The 27,820-nt window shown below is 37.7% G+C and overlaps 1 protein-coding gene across 1 annotated transcript; it reads right to left on the minus strand.

The window, feature by feature from the left end:
- Nucleotides 1–3,970: 3,970 nt before the first annotated feature.
- Nucleotides 3,971–19,728, minus strand: LOC131688903 (tax1-binding protein 3 homolog). Its single transcript, XM_058973515.1, has 3 exons — nt 19,447–19,728; nt 7,725–7,853; nt 3,971–7,520 (listed from the first exon to the last, which is right to left on the minus strand). Exons 1-3 carry the CDS (start codon nt 19,498–19,500, stop codon nt 7,332–7,334), a joined length of 372 nt encoding a protein of 123 aa, XP_058829498.1. The 5' UTR covers nt 19,501–19,728; the 3' UTR covers nt 3,971–7,331.
- Between the last annotated feature and the right edge of the window lie 8,092 nt (nt 19,729–27,820).

Here is a 27,820-nt window from a genome sequence, read left to right on the forward strand (position 1 = left end):
AGGAGGATAATTCTACATTACAAAAGTCATCGTAATGTAGAATTATCCTCCTTCCTGATCAGATCCTGCCTGGTAAAAAACAATTGGCTTGAATTCAAAACTTTCTATTTGAATGAACTTATCAGACGATTCGAGTTATTGCAACAAATGATTTTATTGCAACTTTTAATTGGAAATCCTGTTAGTCCTTCTCAATATTCAAAGAAAGATGATTGAATGAGAAAAAAAAACTTTGAGTTATGGGTATATGTTTGATAACTTTTGGTGCAGCTTTAATCCATCAGAAGTTATTAATGTAGGGTTTCGCTTGCACTCAAATCGCATTTCATTCTCAAAAGAAATACATTTCACAAAGTGACAAAATGGCATCAAAACCAAGTTTCATTATTTCCTTCAAGAAGAAATTCCGGAGGCGTTACTCGCAGAACGCAGATCACAACAGTAAACGAACAAGAAAGCTGAACCCTACATTCAGTAAATTCTCCTAGTATTTTAACTTTGCTCATTGCAAATTTCTCGCACAATACACTCAGGTTTTTCACGCGTTTTTCTTCGCGGTATTTTTTACGCGGATTTTTGAATTTACGCGGATTTTTGGATTTACGCGGTTTTTGAAATTCACGCGGTTTTCATTTACGCGAATTTTGAAATTTACGCGATTTTCATTTACGCGGATTTTGAAATTTACGCGATTTTCATTTACGCGGATTTTGAAATTTACGCTGTTTTTAACGCGGCCTGTATCCCCCGTGTAAAAAATCCTGAGTGTATAGGATAAGAGCGAAGACCGTTAATCAAAAAATTGGAAACTATGTCCAGAATCTGGAGATAGTAACAGCAACACCTCTTTCGGGTAATGGTGATAATTTCTATATCTACCTTTATATTGAGCTCCCTATTTCCGTACAATAGACAAAACTTTTATTTTTCATTGACTATTGCGATTTATGTTCAGCATATAGCGATTCCGGAATTTCTTCTCCAAGAGAATTATGACAGTAGGCTTTAACACCTTTCTCCTAGGTTACGTGAAATTTGTTCCTTTTAAAGTCAAAATGCGATTGAAGTACAAGAAATGCCTTGTAGATACCTGCTCTCCATGAACAGAAATCCTCCATTTTTTTTTTAAATAACAAACTTGAACCTAAATCTCATAGAATTATATTTGCATCCATTATTTTTATACTAATTTTGAAATGACTGAATAAATATCTAATCGAGTTCAAATAAAAACAAAATTAAATTTCAGCCAAATGTATCTTACAAGATGTTGATGTAAAATGAGGTTGATTCAAGATTATATCAGCCGTCCTCCAGGACGACAGAAGAGATGAAGAAGAAAATACGAATATAGTTATGACTCAAAAAAAACTGTTCCTTTTTTACATTACCTAGCATTTTTTGAAAAAAGTACCAATTTCATGCAAATATTATCGACTCTTCTATATACATCCTTGGTCATAAGATATCATTGGTGCGCAAGAACCGGTGGAATCTGGAATTATGTGACTCGCCGAATTGGTTCAAGAAGACCGCTGGGTCTCGAGGGACCCGGGGAACAGGATGCTTTCAATTTGGCATTTGCTGCAAGAATGGCACAAATTCGGTTGATGGTTGGTCGTAGAGGAGTTAAATTGGCGGTGGCAGCAACTTGTTGTGGTGGCAGGCGCTCGTTGGAAAAAACGCTTGGAAATTTGTCGGAGAATAGTTGGCAAATTTCTTTAGTGTCGATGCCCAAAACTCCATTAAACGACATACAAAATGGTAAACCGGATTCTTTTCGCTGCTCGTTAACATACTTCCAGAACGACTTGGGCTTGGATTTCAGTTGACGCTCGACGTTTCGCTGGCGTCTAAAAAAGGCGCGTCTGCTTTGCTGTTTGTATTCGTGGTTGAGTTGAAAGTAGTGATTTCGTAATGCAAGTGTCTTATCTTGATTGCCAGGGAGGGTGCTCATCGGTACTAATTGTTCTTTTGAAATCGGCTATTGACCAACAGGCTCGTGTAAATCTAAAACTTTGACAAAGTTTGTATAACCGTCCCGGGCGATTCCGGATCGATTTAGGGTTTTCTACACAGCTGTAGACAATAAAATAGCCTATCAGACTATCACTTTTAGTAATATTTGCATGGCTATAGCAATACCTAGTGGCAACAATGTGAAACACTTTCATTGCAAAACCGAAGTTTTCAAACAAAATTTTTTTTAAATAAAAAGTTGTTCCGGTTATTTTACTTTTGGTTGCAAATTAAAGAGAAAAGTCCATTCTATCAGATACTGAAGTTTTAGGGATGCCGATTTTTCGAATTAACTTGCTCTATTAAGTACACCGTGCCATTTTTGCAAGTGAATTACAGAAAACCTAAAACTTATTTAGTTATCGAATTTGCGTTTCGACTCATCAATCAGTTTTTACCAAAATGGTTCTCCACTCAGGAGAAATATAGCATACTGCATCTTGCATTGGCTTGCTAAGCCAAACCAAATGTTTGGACAGAGAATCGGCAAAATTCGAAAAAGCAGTTTTTCTCCACACCGAGTGTTAGATCTTCATAAAAATCAATCAGCTTATGTAGTATGTTGTTACAGTACTGCTGATTGATTTTTATGAAGATCTAACACACGGTATGGAATAAAAACTGCCTTTTTTCGTTTTAGATTTTTGCCCATTCTCTGTTCAACCTTAAAATGAGCTTCTTTTATTGCGGGACATCACGCTTGAATAGGGGTTTCCGCAGGAGCACAAATTGTGTCCCGTTTTTTGGAGCTAGCGTCAATCTGGTGCTTGCTTAGTCCGTTAACTAAGTTATTGTCAAATTCTGATGAGACGAAGTCGCAACGCAAATTCGATAACTAATTTGGTTTTTTTTTCGGTCACTTTTTTGGTTTTTTCGGTCACTTTGCGCGGAATAACCCATATATAAGCGATTTTTGAGGTAGGCCAAAATTTGAGAAGAAGTTAACCCTCGAGCCCCCATTCCTCAAAAAAATTCTATTGATTGCAATGATCGAATTAGAACTATAATCAGACATTCTAGTTAAAATTTGATTTTTTTTTCGGAGCACTCGGATAATCAAATCCCCGGATAATCGAGTCCGACCTGTAATAGAAGGAGATATAACAAAATGGTTAAATGAGGAAGTGAAGTAAATCGTTAACCAAGATTTTCAAAAAACACACCTGTACGTGTACTAATGCAATTCCCTTCACTCTACTGTTGATCCATTCTTGGTGCTTTTCAATGATAAAGGATATTAGCAAAGTATTAGGTGTAGCTCAAGTTTTAGGAACTTAGGAGAGAGCCGCGGTCTCTTGACGAGTGTAGATTTTCAGTGGGAAAAGTGTTCTCAGATTTTCTATCAATAAAAAGGAACACCATTCCTTTGGCATTCATATATTTCCAGTCAAGATTAAAACTACTTAAAAACGCATATTTCTTCATTTACTCCTTGTCGGCAAAATGCGAAATCAAAATTACTGAAAAATACATAAAAATGAATCCTAGACACTACAATCCATTTCGTTTCCTGATTTAATAGATTTATCAGTTGATTAGTAGGAAATTACAGGGCTAGTGGTACGATCGGACTGTCTTCTTGTCTGTGTCCATTTGAAGACTGATAATTAAGAACCCGGTTAGTCTGATTTTTTTTCGAAATATGTTTTTATTTACATGTTAAACACCTGTAATGTCTGGCTGTCGAGTTAGCTTGACCAGACAACTAACCCAATTGGTAGAAGAAATATAAATTGACGAGGTTAGTCAATTTATATTTCGGACTCTGAGAGAATCTGTATTTCTGAGAGAATCTGTATTTCCGTGATTAATCACGAACTTTCAAGCAATTTCTCATATAATATGTATAAATAAACAAAATATGACGACCGAGTTGGTCTTGTCACAGTTGTTTAAACAGAAGTACTGCCGCTAGAAGCATAACTGTCCCATGTGCTATGGGAAACCCTATACACATGAGACAGTTATGCTTCTAGCGGCAGAGTATGTATATACTAATTTTTATAGTTGTTTTACCGTGCACGCACTTATCTTCGCGCAGCTCCAACTTCTGCGCATTTTTACTATCACGATCATAAACAATTAAACAGTAAGAGAGAATATCACCTATGACAAAAAAATGTTTACTTATCAATAATACTTGACGTGTATGTATCATGAACAATCATTCATATAAGATCAATAAATAAACCACGTCAACATTTTTTTTTTTTTTTCATATGAACAATAGTGAGTGGACACTTCACTAAGAATGTTCTTTTTGTAAAAAAAAAAACCTTTATTCCGTCATATTTTTCAGTGATTGAGCACTGCAGGTAACATTTAAGCATATTCTGGCACATTTTTCATTTTATTTTGTTTTTTAGCAGGCTGATAGGACTGCAGCTTATAGCTTACGGATCTCGGTCCGTCCCGCGAGTCAAAATTTTGCAACATCGGATGAAGTGGCGACTATCTGCCAAGTAAACACCGCTCCTCGGAGGAAGACTAAATTTTGCGCCTGTTTGTCTCGAAGTGTGTAACGCCAAGATCTCTATTTTGTATAGGCCAATGTATCGTGCTCCCAACAACGCGTACAGCGTCGTCAGTTATGCATCTAGAACTTCACAATGACTCCCCTTCTGTTTTTTTTCCTGATCTCCTCTTGGGTCCCGTATGTCTAAAGCAGATCAATCGACTATTAAGCAAATCAGAGCGCTGGTAACTGTAATGTCCGCGAATACTAATTTCCCTGCAACTTTTCTACCAGTTATTATTCCGCTATCCAAGTTCGAACCAACATGTTTAAAATACTTGTGTTATAATTTGAACAAAAATCTGCTAGAACACTACGGCCACCATACTAGCATATCGCAATATAATGATGACGGTCACGGGGACATCAATGATGTATGTCAGTAAAACTCATGCATTAAGCGGAATAATTAATAGATTAATAGATAACGAGAGAGTTTTGGCCCGATCGATGAGAGGGAGAGGTGACGATCTGCTTATAGGAGACATTGGGAGTCGATAGGTCAATTAGGAGGTATTGGAGGCTGTGGCGGTGATCACGATACTGTTGGGAATTTGTGATGACATCATCACAGTTCCTCGATGGCGGAGTGATTAACGCACCCAGCTAGAGACTGAGATCGCAGGTTCGATTCCTGCTTGAGGACATATCTTTTCTCAGCGTTTCCGATAAAAGGTGAATTTTCACCGTTTCTTCATTCTCACCATTCCGGTCATTCTTTCTCTGTCCCTTTTCTAGTGGACACGATCATAAAAATCCTTGAAAAAGGAAAAAACAAGGACTCACGTCAAAACAAGGAATATATAAATATGCGCAAGGTTAGGTGCACTCCGCGCGAAGTTAGGTACAAGATATTGACTCATCTCTCAATTTTTTTTTGTTGTGCAATATTTTACCTACAATCACTTCTATATAATTAGGCAGTCAAAATCCTACTGTGAAAACAAATTTTACAGAAGCGTTACATATTTTTGATGAATTTTATAGGAAAAAAAACTTGAAAATTTCTAAACTGCGCAGAGTATGGTACGTACACGGTATAAATTGAAAATACAATGAGGTAACTGGTCGTAAATGTTTAGTACCTAAACTGCCTAATGCATATAAGTCCTACAATGAAACACAGCAAACCGAGAAAAAACCGCTGCCGAAAATTTATTTTTTCATTGAGTCTTATGCATAAGACAAACTAGTTTTGGTATTTTTCGTAATATTAACAAAGCTGTTAGTATCAATTGTAGATTGCAATTATAAGCTGATCCACAATATAATTCACATGAAAACTCATAGTGGACTGTTATGCTTTAATGGGCAGTAAATGTATAAAATGTATAATAACGATATTTGAAATTTATGGTAGTAAACATAATGGCAACACAAACATCTCTACTTTGAAAGTATAGTGTTACACACTGCATTTCCGACCACAGCGAATAGAGCAATGCGGTAAGGCATCACAAGCGAAAAATGAGTAAATTAATAAAGTCGTGCCAGCTAATTCGTCTTGTACCTATGCGACTGTACAGATACGTTTAGCAGCATGTTTTATCATTAAAAGCAAGCAAAAATCATAAAATAATATGAAGTATTTTGTAGATACATCACAGTGAAAGACGTAACTAACATAATGCGCAACGATTTATTTACGTGCATTTGCACATTGTTTAATATATATCTATGTACAACTCACAACGTGTTAGATAGATACGTTTATCCATGTAACATCGTAACACAACAGTAACTTAGAGCCGAACAACATATAACATATGTTGTATAGAAATGTTCTTTTATCAGTGTTCTGTCGTGTTGTCAAATAGTCCCATTTGCAATGGAATCCCTGTGTAGGCGATAGATAAATTATGTCAACAGAAATCGAATTATCATTAGTTTCTATCGCATACATTGGGCCATTTCATCAACATTTGCAAATAACTACCGGATCGTCCATTTATACCCCAACAAAAACAATTGCATCTAAGAATTGATTGAGATTTCAGAATTTGCTTTGGAATTTGTTCGAGAACTTCAATATACTCGTGCTGGAAAACTTAAATTTTCTAAACATTACTTACGATATAATGTTATGGTTTAAGCGTCGATGCAATGGGTTATAACAAGTGTGTCCCCGAAAATGGACGTTCGAATCTCTTCAATGTTATTTACAATTATGAGCTCATTTCCGTAGGGATTACGGATTCAAAAATCTACAAACTCGAATTCGAAGAGCCTGTTTCCCAAATCCCTGACTACCTTATTTCTCAAATGACATTACAGTTGAAGATGGATGACATTTTTGAACAGAACAGAATGAATCCTATACTACCATCATACATGGTTTTTAGTCTAGAGTCGAATGGTGACCGCTAGTTATCAGTAACTTCTTGACGAATCATGCACCCTAGCATACAGTATTGGAAATATTACATGACCTACGATTACCTACCGTAAATCATAAATTGGATTTCTTAATTGTATGTTTTAAAAACTAGTATTATATAACACATTGTAAATAAAGGAATAAAACATTATATCAAATAACGTTGAACCCAGTAACATAAAACCAACTATAACTTATGGATGGAATTTGGCAGATTTGCGTCAATTCTTAACTATATCACTGCCTTTTGAACATTTGCTCGTTCTATACTGTACTGCAACATATCCAACCCCCTTAAAGATTAAGCTAAAGATACCTGTGCTGATAGCGATAGTACTACTAGTGATAACGATGAACCGAGACAGTCGTCAAATGAAATACCCTATGACGGTTTCTACTTATTTCAAATCAGCAGCGATATTAGGTGGACGTCACACCTTTCCGCGCCACGAGCAAATTTAACACAGGATTTTTTCTAATGTAACTGACTGCCTTTTTATGAGTAACCATAGTAAAATCGTACCCGTTGCATTGCAGAATTTTATCGTGCATTCGTAGACCAGATTTTGCCGCAGGGCTGCCCTCATGAACCTCCGTCACGTAAATACCCTAAAAACAAACATGTTGAATGTTCAGCAGAAAATAATAGCTTACAAGCTCAAGTTCGAAATATATAAGAAAGCAACCATGGTGGATAAACATTGACCTAATAGTAGTCTGATGATACTGATCGAGTATTAACACCAAACCATTCGCCCATGCTAGCCTTCTAAACTGTTCATTTAGACCTTAAAAAGAAAACTGAATACTTACGTAATCCGTGTATCCTTGAGGGCTTTTCTTGAAGTCCTGGTCGATACCACCTCCAATTTTGAAACCACATTTGAGTACCTCTCGACCCTCCTCATCAACGTCTTTTTCTTTATGCAACGTTATCGGGATCTGAAAAAATAGATTGCTTTGTTATCATCTGCTTGTTGAACTTATTCGCATGCTTCAGGTGCATGCTTGTAAATGTAAATAATACAGTAAAGATCCGTTTTTATCAGCACGTTGGTAAATTTTAGACTGATAAAATGGGGACATTGACAAAATCGAGACATATATTTTCCCTTCTTTTTAAGAAACCGAAGCTCTTAAAATATTCTTCTATAATCCCTAAATGTAGCTGCATAGTCCTATCCTATAAATTTTATTTTTTGCATATTTCGGATCTCTAAGATAAGAAAAGTAACCTCAAGAAAGGATTTACTCCAATTCAAGTAGGTTCATCTGCTAGAGCCCATCAAACTACTAACTATCAATTTTCATATGAGGCTGACAAAATCGGGTCAAAAAGCTGATAAAGTCGGGTCTTTACTGTATTTGTCAGATGCATTCAATGTAAGGGGCCGTTCAAAAATCACGTAGACTTATGTCTACCAGAGGGGGGGTTATTGCAAAAGTCTACGTGGACTTTAATTTCTTGGTATTTTCGTATTACTAATTATGATTGTACGTCATTTTCCAGAATACAATTTTCTGGAAAACTATTTCTCGGGATACCATTTCCCGGTTACACATTACCCGGAAAGTATCATTTCTCGGAATGCACCTTTTTCCGGAATGTATTTTTTCTTGATAATTTGTTATACCATTGGAATTTGAAGTAAACATGGATTTAAACTTTGAGAAACGATGCATTTTGGACTACACTCAGGTTTTTGTTAAGCGGTTTTTTTGCGCGGTATTTTTTACGCGGATTCTTGAATTTACCCGGTTTACATCTACGTGGATTTTTGAATTCACGCTTTTTTTTTTTAAATTTACGCGCTTTTCATTTCCGCGGATTTTGAAATTGACGCGGTTTTCATTTCAGCGGATTTTGAAATTTACGCGGTTTTTATTCACGCGGATTTTTGAATTTCCGCGGAATCCATTAACGAGATTTCCATCAACGCGGATTCTTAAATTTACGCGGTCGTCATTTACGCGGATTTTAAAATTTACACGATTTACATTTACGCGGATTTTGAAATTTACGCGGTTTTCATTTACGCGGCCTTATCTCTTGCGTAAAAAAAATCTGAGCGCATCTTGAAAAAAATAAGAGATGATTAGATTTTACGCTTCGAACTTTAAAAAAAGATAAAAAGGCCATCATTGACAGGATTGGAATGCACATTAAAATCAATGACATGCTCCTGCTTTTCAAATGTTTGTTTGGTTCCCTTGACAACTTATCACTGATCATGTTAATATTAATAAAAAATATATTTTTTTTCGAGAGTTGTCTTACTGGAGCTGTAGAGCTAGTTTCTAGGATAGGCTCCCCTTCAGAATAACGCACTACAATTGCAGACGAGATAGGCAATTTCGCCAAACAAAACACTGCTTAAGGGATTATACCACTGTAGAACACGAAAAAATGGGCATATTTCGGGATTTTTTCTGGACGCAATAATGAGGTGAATCGGAATCTTGAAAAATGGGATTTATAGTACTAGTAGAGCACAAAAAATAATTTTTATCAAGTATTTTTGTCACAAGATGGCAGCTGTGCAACATTTTCCCGAGGACACCTCTTTTTGGAAAGGACTCCAAGTCGGAAACTCATCTCCCGTAATTTTTAACCTAGAACTTAAAACTAAAGTTTTTGTGATTTCTTATAACAATAGCAAGCGACGTACGTAGGATTAAATCATTAGTTTGAGTTACGTTTCCGACAAGCTCCAAAAATGTGGTTTTGAGTGGTTGTGTGCCAAGTAACCACCGGTCCTCGGGAGGAGGACTAAATTTTGCACTTGTTTGTCTCGAAGTGTGTAACGTCAAATCCTCTATTTTGTCTAGTCCAATGTATCAAGCTCCTAACAACGAGCGTTAAATTGTCAGTGATCCAATTAAAACTTCGCATTGATTGCGCTTCTGTTTGATTCTTGATTTCCTCTTCGGTCCCCTAGGTCTGAAGCGGATCAATCGACTATTAACTAATTCAGAGAGCGCTGATAACAGTAATGTCCACGAATACTAATTTCTCTGATTTTCACTTGCTCAAAAAATATTTTGTTTGTAGAATCAAACATAGGAGTTCGTTTGCTTCGTCTATTGGCATAAAAATATCGTGCTGATGTAATTTTTTTTTTTTTTCGAGAGTTGTCCTACTGGAGCTGTAGAGCTAGGTTCTCGGAAGGGCTCCCCGTCAGAATCACATACTACAATTTGCAGACGAGACAGGCAATGTCGCCCAATAAAACACTGCAATAGGCCAATTGTAGCGGGCCGTGATTCTGAATGTGATATTCTTTGTACGGTTCAGGCATGTGCGGGCGTAGGGAGTCGGAATCGCGTGTATCATCGCGAAGGGCTCGAATATTTGTACGTTAATGTGCTCGATCGCGTATGCGTTTGTATGTCGCGTGTGCTAACGTGTAACTTCGCGTGCATAAATTCTATTTCATAACCGTGTGCCTTTCGCATATTCGCGTGTGTTCTAGAATGATCGCGCGCGGACCGTGAATCTGATACTTAATTTTTTGTGTACGGTTCAGATTCCAGAAGGAAGTGGGTTCTTCCATATCATTAGAGATCCCAATCATGTCGTCGTAGAACGCGTGGTCTAGTGGATATGAGCTTTATTTTTTTTTTTATTGGTCCAACTGAATGTATGGACCTAAATTGCTAGAATAAAGGTTAAAGATTTCCGGACGTGACCGATTCATGATCGCGCATTTGCGGGTTGGCGTTTGAGATCGCGTTTGTAACTTCGTAAGTACTAAAACGTTCACACAATTGCCGCAGTGTTATCAAGTTTACGCGATCGCAGGCATAGGTGTGCGTAGATGATCGCGGAGGGCTTAAGCGTTCGTATGTTAACGTGTTTGTCCCGTGTGCTCGCGTGTATGTGACTTCGCGTGTATAAATTCGATTTTGAAACCCTGCGGCGATTTATATATTCGCGGACCGTCATTCTGATCTTTAGTTTTCGGTGTACGGATCACATTCTGACAGGGAGAGAGTTACCACATATCACTAGAGTTTCCGGTCATGTCGCCATGGAACGTTTTGTCTAGTGGATATGGTAGTTATTTTTCAATTTTATTATTTTTTTAATAATTAACAAGGACCTAGATTGTTTGTACCGAGGATAGATACTTCCGGACGATCCCGATTCATGATGGCGCGAGCGCTGGAGTTTGTAGGTTGACACTTGAGATCGTGTTGGTAAGTTTATGAGTGCTGAGATTTTCACCTTATCACCGGGGTGTAATCATGTTTGCGAGTTCGTAGGTTGCTTGGAAAATCGCGAGGGGCTCTAACGTTTGTGCGCTGACGTGATTTTGTAACGTGTGTTCTTGAATGGTTGCGCGAACCGTGAGTCTGATATTAAATTTTCAGTGCGCGGTTTGAATTCTGGCAGAGAGTGGGATCGTTTATATCGATTGGGTTCCCGGTCATGTCGCCATGAGACGTGTTGTCTAATAGGTATGGGCGTATTTTCTTAATTGGTCCAGCTGAAGGCATGGACCTAGGCTTCTAGAATCAAGGATAGACTTTCGAACGTGACCGATTCGTAATCGCGTGCACGATGGCATTTTTGTAGGTTCCCGCTGAGACCGCGTTTGAGAATGTGTGAGTGTTAAGGCGTTCACTATCACCATCGTTGTTGATTCAGCTGAAGGTGGGTGTAGAATGGCAGTATAGGACTCGAAAAGAAGAAATAAAAGACAATATATGAGACACGTAATAGATTAGATAGGTACAAGATACAGCTGAAATTATGATCATCACATGAGACATACATTAGTACTTCAAACACTACTAATACTTGAATAGCCAATCACCACACATAGCACATCCTTTCTCAATTATCTATTTGTTACTGGTTGATTGTTGGTTATGAGCTGGTGAATAGAGGAAAGGTATAGAACAGACAAAAGGCTCATATCAGCCCTCCCGGCCTCCTCGACACACCACTATCGAGGCGTATTGTAATCAACATCTTGAAGCGGGCTTCTTATATAAATCAAATCCTCAGTAGTCATAATGTTTGGTGGATTATTAACATGAGAACTAATTAACCTCTACTAGTAGAACTTGGTGCAAATAAAAACTAAAAAGAGCGAAGGTCCTTATATTTAGATAACTCTATTGAATATATTGTGGCTTGATGATGTTTACAATACCGTCAATCCCATCAACCTGCGAGAGGGATAAAAATATCGTGCTGATGTAATACACAAATAATAATTGTCATTTCGACCATGTCTGCTTTCTATCAAAAGTTACATAGGGGTGCCGACGACCGACCAGGGCCGGCAACCGAACACTTTCCCCTATATATGCACGAGAATATGCTAAAATCTCGACAAACATATGATTACGGCTTAAAAGCCAACTGCCACAATCCACTTTGAATGGAAATTCCGGACAAACCGTTACACGCCAATCACAGATGTTGGTAGTAAACGAAAGAGAAAAGTTTTCTCTTTCATAAACTTTTGTGAACTGTGTTCGACCAGTAACGGTTTGTCTGGAATTTCCACTCAAAGTGGATTTTGACAGCTGGCTTTTAGGCCGTAATCATATGTTTGTCGAGAAATGTAACATGAATGACAAATGGCCCTATAACCCCAACTTCTCGCATTCTGACAAAAGGTTTCGTTAGATTTCTGAGATTTTCTCACATAAAAAAACTGCAAAATATGTATGATTTGTCATAAAAATTATTAAAAATAGGGAATTGTGGAGACAAACTGACCCAGTACCCCACTTTCCCGTATTTTTCGAGAGACAAGAATATCTCCATTCAAATACTAAGGCTATTTTCTTTAAAATGAGGTACCAATTGTAATTTTCTGAGCGTCACTTAAAAAGTTATAGAATTTAATATATTTTTCCTCCATATTTTCTCATAGTACCAATATCAAAAATTTCAAATTCGAAGTGGGCGGGGGTCAACAATTGTCCAAATGAAATGACGACAGAACCACCTTTGGGATGACATTTCAATTACCTTTGGATGTGCCTTTTACTAAACTTTTACGCTTGAGATGGAAATCTGTTCTCTGTACTGAAATTGCTGCTTTGCACGACCCAGGGGGAACTTAGCCTTAATCCCACTGCTCTGTTATCGATATTACCTGATATTCATTATGGAATATTGTTTGTTTGGGGTCCATTCATAAACAATGTCTTGCAGAAAAAGTCTAAAAATAGTTGATTTTATTAACCCCGCTCCACTAGTACGTCAAAAATTTTAAGTATTTCTCTCGGTAATTCGTGGCTTATGAACGGCCCTTGGTAATATCTTTAGAGCAGACAATCCAATGATAGGATTGACAGGATTTATGTGCGTTTTTAGCACCTTGTCTCACATCTTTATGTTTGTTATACATACTAAGAATACCAAAATATGTGATTGCCGGAAAATTAGAGAAGCAACCCTTCCCCCATGATCGCACGCGGACCGTGAATCTGATACTTAATTTTTGGTATACGGATACAAGTTCCCGGTCATGTCTTCATGGTGGGTTAATGCTTGAAACTGCGTTTGTAAGTTTATAGGTACTACAATGTTCACTTAATTACTGGGGTGTTGTAATGTTGGTGAAATCGCAGACGGTATGACGCACTGACGTTTCGGATTGTATGTCGCAATTGAACGCCCTGGACTCTGTGACGCGCTCATAGTGTCGGATATTAAGACACACACTGCCGCTAGAAGCATAACTGTCCCATGTGCTATGGGAATCCCTATACACATGGGACAATTATGCTTCTAGCGGCAGCACAGGTACTGCGTAATAACATCCCATAACAGTCAACGTCATAACTCCTGGGACATTATGACGTAGAAGATTGTATCATAAGATCCGAAACCACTCCGGGTTCACAACGTCCGAAACTAGGCACTGCGTCATAACGTCATCAAATCATAAGCTCCCAAAAGGATATGCGTCATAACGTCTGGGACATTGTGACGCACAAGGGGCGCGCCATAAGATCTGAAAACAAACATGCGTTATAATGTCCCGAAGCTTAGGGACCATTCATAAATTACATAACGCGTTTAGCGGGGGGGGGGGGGTGCGAGAAGTTGTGACATGTTGTGACATATGGGGGAGGAGGAGTAAGCTAGATTGTTACGTAACATGTTTTCACAGAACAAAAAAAAAATTGAGGAATTTGTTACGTAATAGGGGAGGGGGATATAAAAAAATTTGTGACAATTTGTTACATGGGGGAAGGGGAAGTCAATTCCGGGCAATTTTCGCGTTACGCAATTTATTAATGGTCCCTTATGACGCGCACCTTTTTTCGGATATTCGCAACCTATTGCGTCATATTGTCCTCGACATTATGACGCCTTTTTCTTTGGGACCTTATGACCTGGAACGTTATTGCGTAGTTCTTATGCGTCATAATATCCGAAACTACGAGTGCGCTATGAATCCTGGACTCTACATCATAACATCCCAATATCATGTGCATCATATAATTCCAGATATTATGACGCAGTACGGATTTCGAACATTGTAACACTAGAATGATAGCGGACTTTATGACGTACATTTATTTGCGGACCTTATGACACATTCTTGTGCGTCACAATGTGCCGGACGTTCTGACGCACATTATTTCGGGACGAAGGACCTGGGACATTATGATGCAATTTTTTTGCGTCACAATATCCGGAACTATAGGTGCATCAGTATACAGGATATCGACTGTGACATAAGATCCGAAATCGATTGTGCGTAATAACTTTTCCGATGTTATGAAGCACAAGGGGTGCGTCATATGTTTCGAAAATAAATGTGCATCATAAGATCCGGAACATTATGACGCACATCAGTTTTCGGATGTTATGACGCAGCATGCCAGCCAGTTGCTCTGTGCTAAACCTATATACACGCACGTACATTCATCGTACAATTTTAAGGCGCTTGTAGGAATTCTCAGTGGATTAAGTTCAAAGAATGTAACGACTTTTATAACGAATAAAACTTTCAAAAATCGAAAGAAACTTACAATCGCAAGCCACAATCCCACAAAATGTGCAATAAATATATTCTCGGTGGTAGGATACTTTTTGACACGTTCCGTACTTTGTTAGGAAAATATCTGATCAGTTTACTGCCGTGATACGTATAAAGCCTTTCCGATTCGTTTCAGTTCCGTGCACGGACGCCAATGTTCTTTCATACAATTCAAATGGGAGCATTCACACTTGTCCAGAACGGTGCCGTGTCGGACAAGTGTGAATGCTCGCATTTGATTCGTATGAAAGAATATTGGCGTTCGTGCCAGGGTTGCCACATTGAAATCTGTATTTTTTCGTGAAAAAATCTGGAAATCTGTATAGCGAGAAAAAAATTCTGAATCGAAAATCTGTATTCAAAAATTAACTAGAAGCTTCCCAAAAACAATATTTTGACAATAAAAAATTAATTGTGATAACCGATCACAAATATAACAATCAGATTGATTTTATTCTTTATCCGGAGAACAAATGGGGCCCTATTCTCACAGTCACGTCACCTAGTGACTAGAAGAAAATTTCCTTCTAGTCACCAAGTGACGTGACTGTGAGAATAGGGCCCATGATATCTAAATTTGGCGTTTTTTCCATGTTTTAAGGCTAGTTTACAGTTTGGGAAATGTGTCACGAGATTTGATCAGAGAAAATTGTCCGTCGAGATCTCTCCAAACTGTCAAAACAAAAGTTCTGCTGCTTCTAAAAACACCAACAGTATCAAAATAGCACTGAATTTTAAATCTAATAAAATAGAATTTTCCCCGTTGGAAACAATTTGTGTTGAATTGTTCCCGGCCGGATTTCTGTGTTGAGAGTTTTAAAATCCCGTGATGTTAACCTTCATGAAAACTATGTTGACTCATTTCCCGTCACGGGGTTTGAAATCCCGAGATCCATTTAAATTAAACAGGGACCCAAATATCATGACTCGTTTCCCGAACTTTAAACTAGCCTTTAGCGATTACTTAAGGTCTGAATTCTGATGGACTGGGTTCTCTACTAAACTACACCGAAAATCTGTAAAATCTGTATTTTAGTGAAAATTCTGTAATCTGTATATACAGAATCTTGGTCGCAAATTATCTTGAAAAATCTGTAAAATACAGAATAATCTGTATATGTGGTAACCCTGGTTCGTGCACGGAACTGAACCGGCACTGAAAGGGATCGGATATGTGCAAGAGGATGACATGACGTCATATTGGTGTAGTCAACATTAAAACTTTGTAAAAAAATAACCGAAATTTGCCTAAATACAAACAAATACAAATTAGAGATAGTGCGCATTGTTTTTGCCTTTCTCATATAAAGAAAGGCTATGCAATCACTGTAAAAATCGACTTTTTAACCGAGGCCCGGAGGGCCGAATGTCATACACCATTCGATTCAGTTCGTCAAGATCGGCAAATGTCTGTGTGTGTATGTATGTGTGTGTGTCATTTAAACTCACACAATTTTCTCAGAGATGGCTGAACCGATTTTCGCAAACTTAGTTTCATCTGAAAGGTATAACGCTCCCATAAGCTGCTATTGAATTTTTAGTTGATCCGACTTCCGGTTCCGGAGTTACGGGTTGTGGAGTGCGATCACATAGAAAACTCCGATTCAAACCGATACCGCGATGAATACAAAAAGGTGCTCTTATATGGTTCTATCACATTCGCCCGAATGACATTCGCCCGAAAGTCATTTACCCGAATGACGTTCGCCCGAAAACTATTTACCAGAATGGACCATTTACCCGAATGTCATTAACCCGAATGGACCATTTACCCCAATGCCATCAACCCGAATGGACCACTCGCCCGAATGTCATTAACCCGAATACCACATTCACTCATAAGCATAATATAAAATGGGTCATTGTCTAGTTTACTGACTTTAGTGATAGAAGTCCGACTTTAATGCGGTTTTTTTTGCCAAAAGGATGTATTTTAACCTAAATAAACCAAATCCGAGCGGGAAATGTGAAATCTTTAACCAAAGTTTGATAAACTGAACAATAACAGGTGAGCTTATACAGCAGAGCTAGTCTGATGCGGCTTGGCCGCATATCCGAGGCCAAGGATCCGAAGCGGCGCAAAGCCGCTGAGGTTCCGTTGGACGAGGCGTTGATCCACCCGTCGCCGGAGTTATAAGCAAACCTGTGATCCTCTTGTTTGCCCGGTTTACTCAAACATAGGGGCTATAGCTAGTTTAAAGCCGACTGAGCGGCAGCGAAGTCGGACAGTGCCCCAGAAAGCGATGTGGCGTAGCCACATTAGTCAACCGTACACTAACCAATGTGGCTATGCGATATCGCTTTTAGGTGTACTATCCGACGTCACTGAGGTTCTGTTGCCAATGCCACAAATGCTCTTCAGGTGCTGATGCATATAGGACGCAGTTGTCAGCTCGAGCGGTGAAATCTTGTGATAAACCGGACAAAATAATAAGAAATCATCATCGATCGAGGTAAATATATATTTAGATGTTCCGTTAACGAATTGAATCAACTAAATTAATAATTATATCTTGCATGGTGGAAGTCCATTTGGTACAACACCGTTAGTAAATAGTAGCTCATAAATGTTATGTGGCGAAGCTAGTGTGATGCGGCTTTGCGACAATTACCGAGGTCGAGGAACAGAAGCGGAGGTCCCTACTCGGCAAACCTGTGATCCATTGGTATGCTTGGTTTACGGAAATATAGGGGTTGATTCCTTCTTTAAATATGAGCAGTTCTTTGAGTTTGTATACCAAATAGCCCTCGCAATCAAACCGGTGATCCACTTGTTTGCCCGGTTTACTCACACTTAGGGATTGATTCCTTCTTTTAAACATGAGCAGCTCTTTTCCCACAATTAGGAGTTTATTGCTTCTTTCAAACATGACAAATCCTTGGATCTGCATGCCAAATAAGTTTGCAAAGAAACTGTTGATCCACTCGTCTGCCCGGTATATTCAAACATAAGGGTTGATTCCTTCTTTTAAAACAAGAGCAATTTCTTGAATCTATATACCAAATAGCTCTACGTAATATTGGATTTCGAGACAGGATGATTCTTCCACCTAATTCACGGATGATTCTTCCATCTAAACCAGTTTTTTCAGAAAAATAAAACAACTTGGTCTTCAGACAAAATATTCGGAAGATCACAGAATACAACTAATGTACAAACAAGTTGTTGCCTTGGCTTTCTTGCCCCATCAAGGTATTCCAATGGCACTCGAAGAATTGAGGAAAAGTTGTCCAAAGGCTCTCGACGATTTTTTGTATTACATTAGTAAAAATTGTATTTTTGGTAGGAAGGAAACTAATCAAAAAGTTTCGCGATAACCCTTCTTTGTCCCCCGCTTCGTGGTCAGTTTTCGAAAATGTATCGACAAAGATTCCTAGAACCATCAATAATGTAGAAGACTAGCACAAGAAATGAAACGGTTTGTTCAGCCGTGGAAATTCTATGGTGTGTTGAAGCAGTTGCAGCTTGAAGAGAAAAACCCTAGTACGTATGTTTTACGTACACTACAAGCGGTACCAACAGCTAAAAAGTCTAAAAAGAACTCACGAAAGGATCTAAAACTGGAAACCCTAGTTAAATCATACAAACCAGGTAATTGGATTAACTATTTGACTGGTATAGCTTTAGTGTTAATTTCTTCATAGCATCAAATGTAATAAAGTTTGTATTTCATCTTAATAAATTAATTTTTTTCGATTGACATTTCGATGTTTTTCGGGTATATGGAATTCGGGCGAATGGCATTCGGGTTTATGTTGCATTCGGGCGAATGTCTTTCGGGTGTTCGTGGCATTCGGGTGAATGACATTCGGGTTTATGTGACATTCGGGCAAATGTCCTTCGGGTAAATGGCTTTCGGGCGAATGTCATTCGGGCGAACGTGACAGAATCCTCTTATATATACTTACCAAGTGTAATAAGAATGAAAGACATTTCCATAATGTTATATTGTACGAACCAGCTATTAAGTCATAGTTTGGAGAAATGAGAAAGGCACAATCGCACCTCTAGGTGGATTAAAACAGGTTTTATTGTTTACTGCTACTGCTGTTTGTTGATGACATTTGAAGCGTATTGACGTTGTCAAACTAACCCCCACTGATCGGTGAAAAAACGAAAAACGATGTTGCCTATTGTCAAACTCTGTATGTAGAGATAGTGACGCCAGTTGCCTAGATAGGTGTAAATAGTGCTTAACAGTCCCACATAACCAGGAAATAGGTACATAATTTAGCATAAAGCAACAAGTACCTAAAGATAAAATTCAATGTTCAAATTAAGGCATTTTTTGTTATGAATTGAGGGGCAGATTTTCTCCAAATTCTCAAATTTTTCACGTATAGGTATCTGAAGGAATCGAAAACTAGAGCTGAGAAACTGTTTCTGTATTCGCTGATAGCAGGATCGTAGTGTACAGAATGCATTTCCTCAGAAAGAGAAAGCAAGTTCTGTTCTAAAACACACCTCGTTTTGCATTCTGGCAGCACTTATGCAAAAAAAATTCTATTGTACTTACGCTTAAGCACTCCATCGCGGTGCCCGCTTGGTGCTGGAACGCCATTTTTGCCATGATTGAAGCGTAATTTTCAGCCTTTGGCTGCAACTCGTGGTAAAATGTTAAATTTGGGAGATCTACTCCAACAATTATCGGAAGAACGCCAGCTCACCACTTCTATTTAAAGCTTAATACTTTAAATCCGAGAATAATTATTCCACGTTTGACGAAATACGCACCACGGACCGCAACAGCCGGAAAATGCACAACCCGACTTACGATACGATAGTAGACAATAATGCGATGTATGTACATGCGAATATTAAACTACTCATTTTTGTGTATAAATCAAAATATGTATTTTTCTGGGGGTAATGCAAAAGAGCGCGATTGAAAACTCGTCGAATGGACAGAGCAAAATGAGTTCGATGTTTTCCCAGATAGAAATTCACAATAGCATTTATTCTGCAAACAATCATAAAACAATAGATATTATGGTTATTACTGTTTCAGCATTGTCCAACGTAGAGTCAAATACAAATAATAATTTGTATTTGGTGGAGTTCTCGCAGCAAATTTACATTAATATTACGGGTAACAATAATTTTTTTTCTGTCCAGTAAAAAATGATACAGTACATTAGCAGTAAATTTTACCACAGATAACAGACGTTTAGGCTAGAACAAAATTTCCTTGACAACCTGTGTAAAATTTCGAATTGATAAACATTGGAAATCAGTGTTATTCTATTGCCATCTATGCAACTGTTTGCTACAGGTGTTTGACAGCTGCACTCCAACTGCTTTGCATCTATCTCTGCGCCACCTACAAACGTTTGCCAAACGTGTTTCAAACGTCTAATTTATTCGTAATTTGAGAAGCGGGTATTTACACACATTTCGAATCGAGCCTAAACGTCTGTTATCTGTGATTTTATTGTTGCTGAGAAAAAAATGCATTGCAAAAAATGATTATTTAATGTTAAGATATATAACCACCCCCCGTTTTTACTGTAAAAGTCTATTTTACATTGAAATTTACTGTAGAAACGCTCATAAAAAATTGAAATATTGCTAATGTAACACTGAAATTATTCTGCTAGAAAACAACTCCCTTTATGTTGTGAGTGAAATGGTTTAATAGGAAGCATTTAATTGAAAATTTTTAATCGTGTTTTCACATTTCAGTTGAACTAGTCCAAAATCAGGAAGAAGTGGCATTGTTGTAACCAACATCGAAGAGTTATTATTTCTAAAATGTATACATTTCAATCATGCAAATATCGTTATTATGATTATAAAATACATAAGAAATCGATTTTAGGTTGAAAAAGCAATCAGATTTATTAAAATTATTATTTTGGGTATGTCCAAAATATGTTAGCTATTTCCAAACGATAAAATATTACCGCCATGCTCCTAATTAACTCTGACACCTCTTTACACGTCTACTCTGCATTAAAAAAAGTTCACTTTTTGTTCCCAGAAAAGCACTTCTTAGTCAATCATGCTTTGTACATCATCATACAAATTAAGATTTAGATGGTCCAAAATCTGTTTCGAGATCGATCCAAAATATGTTTGCAGTCTAGATTGCAACAATGGCACAAAGGATTATCGATGGTCCAAAATGTGCTTTGTTTACGGTCCAAAATAAAGTTGAGTGGTTCAAAATAAGAAAAATACATATCAAAAAAATGAAAATGCCGTACGTATTAGCCTATTAAATGATCCAGATTACGTAGCCAAACTGTATTTTTCAGATTTTTTTTCTCATGACTTCCTAAAGCAGTCCAAAATACCCCTGTTACCCTACTTAATGTAATATAATGTAGATTTTCCACACGGAAAAAATATTGGTAAAGGCAAGAGTGTTTCGCACTTAGCAAAAATCAACCAACGCCTACTATTAGGTTGAAAGTAAAATAAAGAATAATAATCAAAATAAAAATTTTCTTTTTAAGTTAATGAAGAATAGTAATCAAAATAAGTTTTATTTTCTAACTAAGAGTATGCGTTGGTTGTTTTTGCTAAGATTAAAAAACTCATATTTTTCCAACATTGTTTTTCTGTGTGTTGGCCTGCGTCGTACACTGAGAAACAAAAATATGCATAGTTAGCATACTTTCAATTCCCGTCTCTTTTCTTCTGCTGTAATTTTTATGCATTTTTATGCATATACTTCTAGTAAGCATTCAGTGAGTGGATAGACCGAATATGTCCCATGCATAAAATTTACAGCAGAAGAAACGAGAGGCAGATAGAAAAGTATGCTATCGATGCGTAAATAAAATTCTGCGTGTGTTTAATATTATTAGTGCTTGCCCCTCGTTATGTACTGTCACAGAGAAAATTATGGTTTTGTTACTGTACATTTCTATTCGGGTTGCGAGCTAAATGTGAAAGCAAATTTGGAAACACAACAGTTTTAAATACAAAAAATAAAAATATTGAAAGTTTTGATTGCGCATGTGCTTTAGTAGTGAAATATTAGGTTTATTACGAGTTTTGAGCAAAACATGACAATACGACCAAGGACAAATAATATAAACGTAAAACTTACGAAGCAAGTCTCGAAAATATGAGGCTTGTTCTACAATTTTAGATTGAGCGACTTCAACTCCCGTCAGTTTTGAACACACTCATCACTTGATGGTGCTCCAGCTTGAAGTGTCTTTTGAGAGTGAAAGAACGAAAAACATCAACGGAAGCCTAGATGTAGACAAATAAATCTAAACAAAGTTTAATATCCTTGAATTATTTTCTGGAGCAGTTGGACGCGTAAGTATATTTATTTGGTTATATGTTTTGATTGCCGCAAGGTTCTACTGTTTCGATTTTGTTCGATATTTTCAGCAAAAACTAAGAGAAACGAAAACAATGCAATTGAAAGATGGATAGGTATTCTAGAGCGAATCAGTTATAAAGTTAGAACGGAAAACTTGGACTAGGTAGGCTCATATGGAGATGATCGAAAGGAAGCGTCGTCGATAGAACATAACTCATCATCGTGTTTTACTGAAAGTGACAGGGATTTTCGGTTTTTGGCAAGCCGGTTGTACACATGAATCAATAAATAGTTCATGTGGTTACTATTGACATTTTAACGTGGCGTGTACGTTTTCATAAATCCCATTCTCTATTAACTGAAGCGATTGGCGCCTAGGACATTGATACTAAACTACATTGCACAATGGGTACGTCTTAAGATCAGAAAACGAATGTGCTTCATAAGGTTAGGGATGTTTCGACACACCCCGTATACATAAAAATTTTGCAGTTTATTATTTGGGATGGAAACCAGTGTCATATGATCGACTAGCGGTTCACGCATGTCATGTGTGTCATAACAAAGATAAACTCAAAATCACTAGGTCCTATACGAACGATTGCAAAACTATGGTTCAGCAACCGTGAACCAATGAACCTAGTAAAAGTGTGCATTTGATACCCCCTCATTGATAGGAAACGATTACGTTTCTTCATACTTAAATGAATTGATAAAATGCCACAGATACATAATAAACAATATTGCGAAAAACCAAACAAATCTACAAGTTTGAAAAACCGGAAAAACCATATTTTCAACCGAAATAAATAAATAATATTTATAACAACAAACATTGCCATGGAAACGCTGCCTAAATCGACGCTGATTGCTGTTGCGTAAAGTTTCGCTTCAAATTATTGTCGATCTGTCACTCTGACGGTGAACCGTGTGCATCGAGGGGTCGAACTTCTACGGTACATGAAAAATCCCAGACCACTATAGTTTGAGCAAATACAAATATGTTAATACGGAATGCTCTGATGATTTTTCGAGGACTCGTTTTACGCTACCCTGTACCTGGAAAGGTACAGTGTCAGAATGACAGTGTACTTTGATAGCATAGTGCTAAAACTGGCTGCCCTGGTAATTTTTTTGTTGATTTTTCTGACAAGTTTGCTGCAGAAAAAGTCGCGATAAATCAACAAATGAATTTTTTTTTCGATAATTACCTACTGAAATGGTGCCTACGGTGGCGACTTGGCAACGAACTGGAGTTTATCGAGGATGAGCTGTAGCTGAACCAAGGTATCAGGATACGACAAGTACAGGATATTGCAGTGTCTTCACATAACAATTCAGTGGAGGGACCCGTTTCCATTTTAGGCAAATGCATTCGAAGCTTCCCAACATGTTGGTTTACTTCAAGATGGAAACCTTAAAATTCGGTGGTATCAGCGAAAACTTGTTCACAGTGTCCGGTTTACGAAGCACAAAAAAGATCTCCACGGTGCTAGTCAAGTGCTACATGTTGAGGTGCTGTCACGATTTTTCCAAACGGCACCTGGACGTTTGGGTCAGTGAATCAGACTACTTTGTAACAACTAAATCCGAGACTGGTTTCCAGCTTGATGAATACGAAGCTAAAGTTATAGTACAAAAATGACTTTTAACGTTCCATGTTCTCGATCTTGTGCGTTTACCTAGTGGAATTATTCTCGTGATGTCTACTTCATCATACCATCCAATCTGGTTGAATCTGATAGGTAACGAGTTCTAGGTGGTAATCCTTTAACCCTTTTTCCGTAGATTTGCAATCGATTTGCTTGTGATTGGCAGCTGTTTTGAAAGCGACACTAGTCCAAACTAATCCATGGATTCGAAGTCATTCCATCAAATCAATAAAACCAAATCTAACAATGAACAGATAAAAATTCAGAAGGTTGTTCTAAGTTCTCCTTTCTAGTCTACTTAATCAACGGTTATAGCTGGATCAATATGTAGTGATCGCCATAGTAGAAGCTATTCTCAGAAGTGGATCAGGATACGCAAAGCTGGATATTCGACTCATGTGATGAAACGATAAGTACATGGATAGTGCAGCAAATCATGGGGGCTCGATGATAACACAAGTTCTAAATACATAACGCAACGTCACGTAACCGTTCCGTCATAATAAGTTATGTCCGTTATGTCCATTTGGTGTATGATCAGTCACTTTTTCTGTACGTCAAAACTTTGCAATTATGTTATGTCTCTATCAGCACTTCATGCGTTTATTTTCAATGTTCAGTACCGTCGAATAAAAACTAACTGATCGTGTAGATCATACTGCCACTACCCGAACGACTGAGGTTACAACGTTCGAAAAAGGATGACTCAGACTTTAGAAAGCTCATTCATTTTAAAATCCCGCAACCATAGTTCTCATTGATCACAATATTCAGAAATGTGAGGGTCCAGGATTTCCGTACCGTCACGAGGTAATGCGTCATAAAATATGATGCACTCGTTGTGTCAGATATTTTAACACATAGGTACTGCAGCATAATGTCACGAAAGTGGTGGGCAATACCAGCTGGGACAAGTTGTGCGTCATGGGATACGACAGCGCATCATAAAGTTCCTCCTCTCGTTACTGACTTGTATTACTCTAGAATATTATTTCCCCAATCCACTTCATAACAACTACCAACATCGACTAATTATAACACAGTTGGTGTGCTTGAATGATTGGGCATCTTTGATTATTTTTATTAACAATCCATTGTTCCGCTTTAGACCTAAACAATTAAAAATAAAGGTCGTAGATAAGACATAAGCAGATTCAATTTTAATTTTCTCTAGTGGGTTATCAATGACTCAAACGCGCAGACGGGAGAATGTTTCATAGGATTATCCAGATAGTGGATACATCACACTGTTTGAAATAAACTTGCGCGCGTGCCTATCTGGTAATGCCAATTCGTACGATTTGCGAATTATTCTCGTGAAGCGGACCGAAATCCACATAGCACTACGTAAGCCCAAAAACGATGGCTGCTGTTATATCTAAATACCCAACATATCAAACAATTGTAAGAAATAGGCTGGATGGAAATAGTTATGGTAAATAATTTTTAGCGAATTACAAAACCACCTAGTAATCGTTTTTGATGCGTTAATGTTGGTTCTAAAAATTCTTTTGGATGGTTGTTATTGTTTTCTTATAGCGTTTTTGTTTTTACCTGGTGCTACACCGGTGCAGTGCAAAAAAGAGACAGACTGATTACACCCAAGTTTGAATGAGTGTAGCACCGACTACACCGGTGTAGTGCACTATCAAAAACGAAAACGACAAATTCAACAAATTTACTGAAATGCTAGTTACGTCACTCGTAGGTGTGCTCCTACTCTCTGACATAGACTAATAAGAATTATTATTATTATTGGTGTTTCACCTGGTGAATTTCTGATACAGGCTTAACATTTTTTGTGCTTTCTCCAGCATACGTGTTCCTTGAGTTAACATTTGTGAATCATTAAATGACTGCTTTTAACTATTCTTTATTAAAGCACAATTTTGTTTTTGTATTTTCTATTTCGATTGAAAATCAAGTCACAACGTTTCGATTCACGAATACGATTTTTTTTGGATATTGAATCTAATCATTTCATATTGTAACAAGAAGAAAATGTACCAACTAATCATAAATGCTGGTTGTGTTTGGTCCCGATTACCGATCACGTTCGTTCTATTGATCTCGCTATTGACAATGTACAATTGACGAGGTAAATCAATCATGTGTGATGCTTCTATTTCCACGCGCAGGGGCATGTCTGTTTCACATGCTCAATCGACACATTCTGAGCCATATGATATCCGATTTGTTCAGCATTTCCATTGGTTCGACCACAGGTGAACATGATTGTTGGCAAGCATTAGGTTTGTGCCAGACCAGGAGAAACTACATACTCCGGAGCAAACAAGGAGTAAATCGTTCCTGTATCCTATGCTTCTATTTTTCCTTCTTCTGGTAGTAAACCGGAATAAAAAGAAGTGTTTTTTCGCTCTTGTTCGCTCCGGAGCAACTAGAGCAAGCAGCGTGCACTGGGACAAACCTGTTGCACCTAGGCATGCTTACATCAGATGGTTGACCAGCTGTGCGAACCATAGTTCTCAACGAGACGTGAACACTTTTTGTTCATTGAAGTCGAGCACAGCATCTCACTGTCAATTTCTAGTGATTGTTAGAATTCCGGCATCGTAAATTTTCGCTGTACTGCTGGATTAGAATTTATAAATTAAAAGTATTTACATTTTTGTCAACTAAACACATACTTGATACGAAAAATGTTTCCCAGTTGTTGACGTAATGATATCCTTTCCTAGTTTGGCACGATTGCAGGAAAATGTCGAAAACTGCTGTGAAATAGTGAAACTTTTTAGTTTTATCTTGTCAGTGTTTGTTATGATGAAAAAACAGCATACTTCGATCATGTAGCGTTGCCAGTTTCAATTTATTTCGACATTTCTAACCTGTCACTACGAAACAGAGCAATTGGGTATTGTAATTTGTTTTTTCAGTGTGCCAAGAAGTGATGACCCGTTTGTATGGGACCTTGGCGTATTTAATTTGTATTTGGTTTGAGTTTATCTTTGGTCTAATGTCTTACCCTCTTAATACTTTATGTATGACCTGGGGAGTTTGCAGTTCATATGCGATGTATTGTCCGAAACTATGAGTGCACGCACACACGGTATGACTTAAAATGGTTGTTCATTTTAAATACAGATTAAATTAATTTTTTCAATTATCGTAGCTGCTCTATTGATCAGTCCTACGCTGAAATCAGCTGAAAAAATATTAAAAGTAGTCCACGACGAAAGAAAGATTCTCTAATTTAAGCTTAAAAGTGAACCTGCGTCTTTCGTTTTTTCTCTTAGTTTCACCAAATACAAATTTATTTGTATTTGGTTTCACCGTGCGCAACTAGTGTACATGATGAGCAAGTTGATTTTCTAAAATGTACACAAGATCCGAATTAGTTGCCCATGCTGAAAATGGGAAGAAACGAAATGCACAAGCTCAATATATCGATTTTCAAGTGCAACCGGTACATTACATTAAATTTTAACTGTTTAATTTCAAAGCTGCGCACTCATTGGCGCTTGTATTGCAAATCACGGGAGCGAAGCCTATTCATTATCAACTTAACAATAGCCGCTGTGTTTAGGTGTGTGCAAAATATCCTTCCGCTCGATTCTCGTTCGTTGAGCAAAGCATCAAGGCTCACTGAACGGTAAGTTTTTGAGCTTTCTGAAAACCAGTGTGCAACATAAACAAGCGTTGTTAACCAAGCGTCGCTTCATTCTCCCGCAACAAAATACCTTTGAGTTGCTAGTGGACTTAAAAAAGCACTTGTGTTGACGCCGTCTAATCGAAAGAGAAAGTGAACAGAGAGGCTCTCATTTGCAGTTTGGACAGTTTAATCGTTTGTCTAGAAATGTATCCATCTTTCATTTTCTTCATCTTGTCGCCAATTGACAATACTATACCGTTTATTCAAATGTAAATGTAAACAAACTATACAAAGCCAAATACAAGCTAAGGATTGACTCTTTATCATCTACAAATAATACAAAAAG

Source organism: Topomyia yanbarensis, chromosome 3 (genome assembly GCF_030247195.1).
Source record: "Topomyia yanbarensis strain Yona2022 chromosome 3, ASM3024719v1, whole genome shotgun sequence".
Taxonomy (NCBI): Eukaryota; Metazoa; Arthropoda; class Insecta; order Diptera; family Culicidae; genus Topomyia; species Topomyia yanbarensis.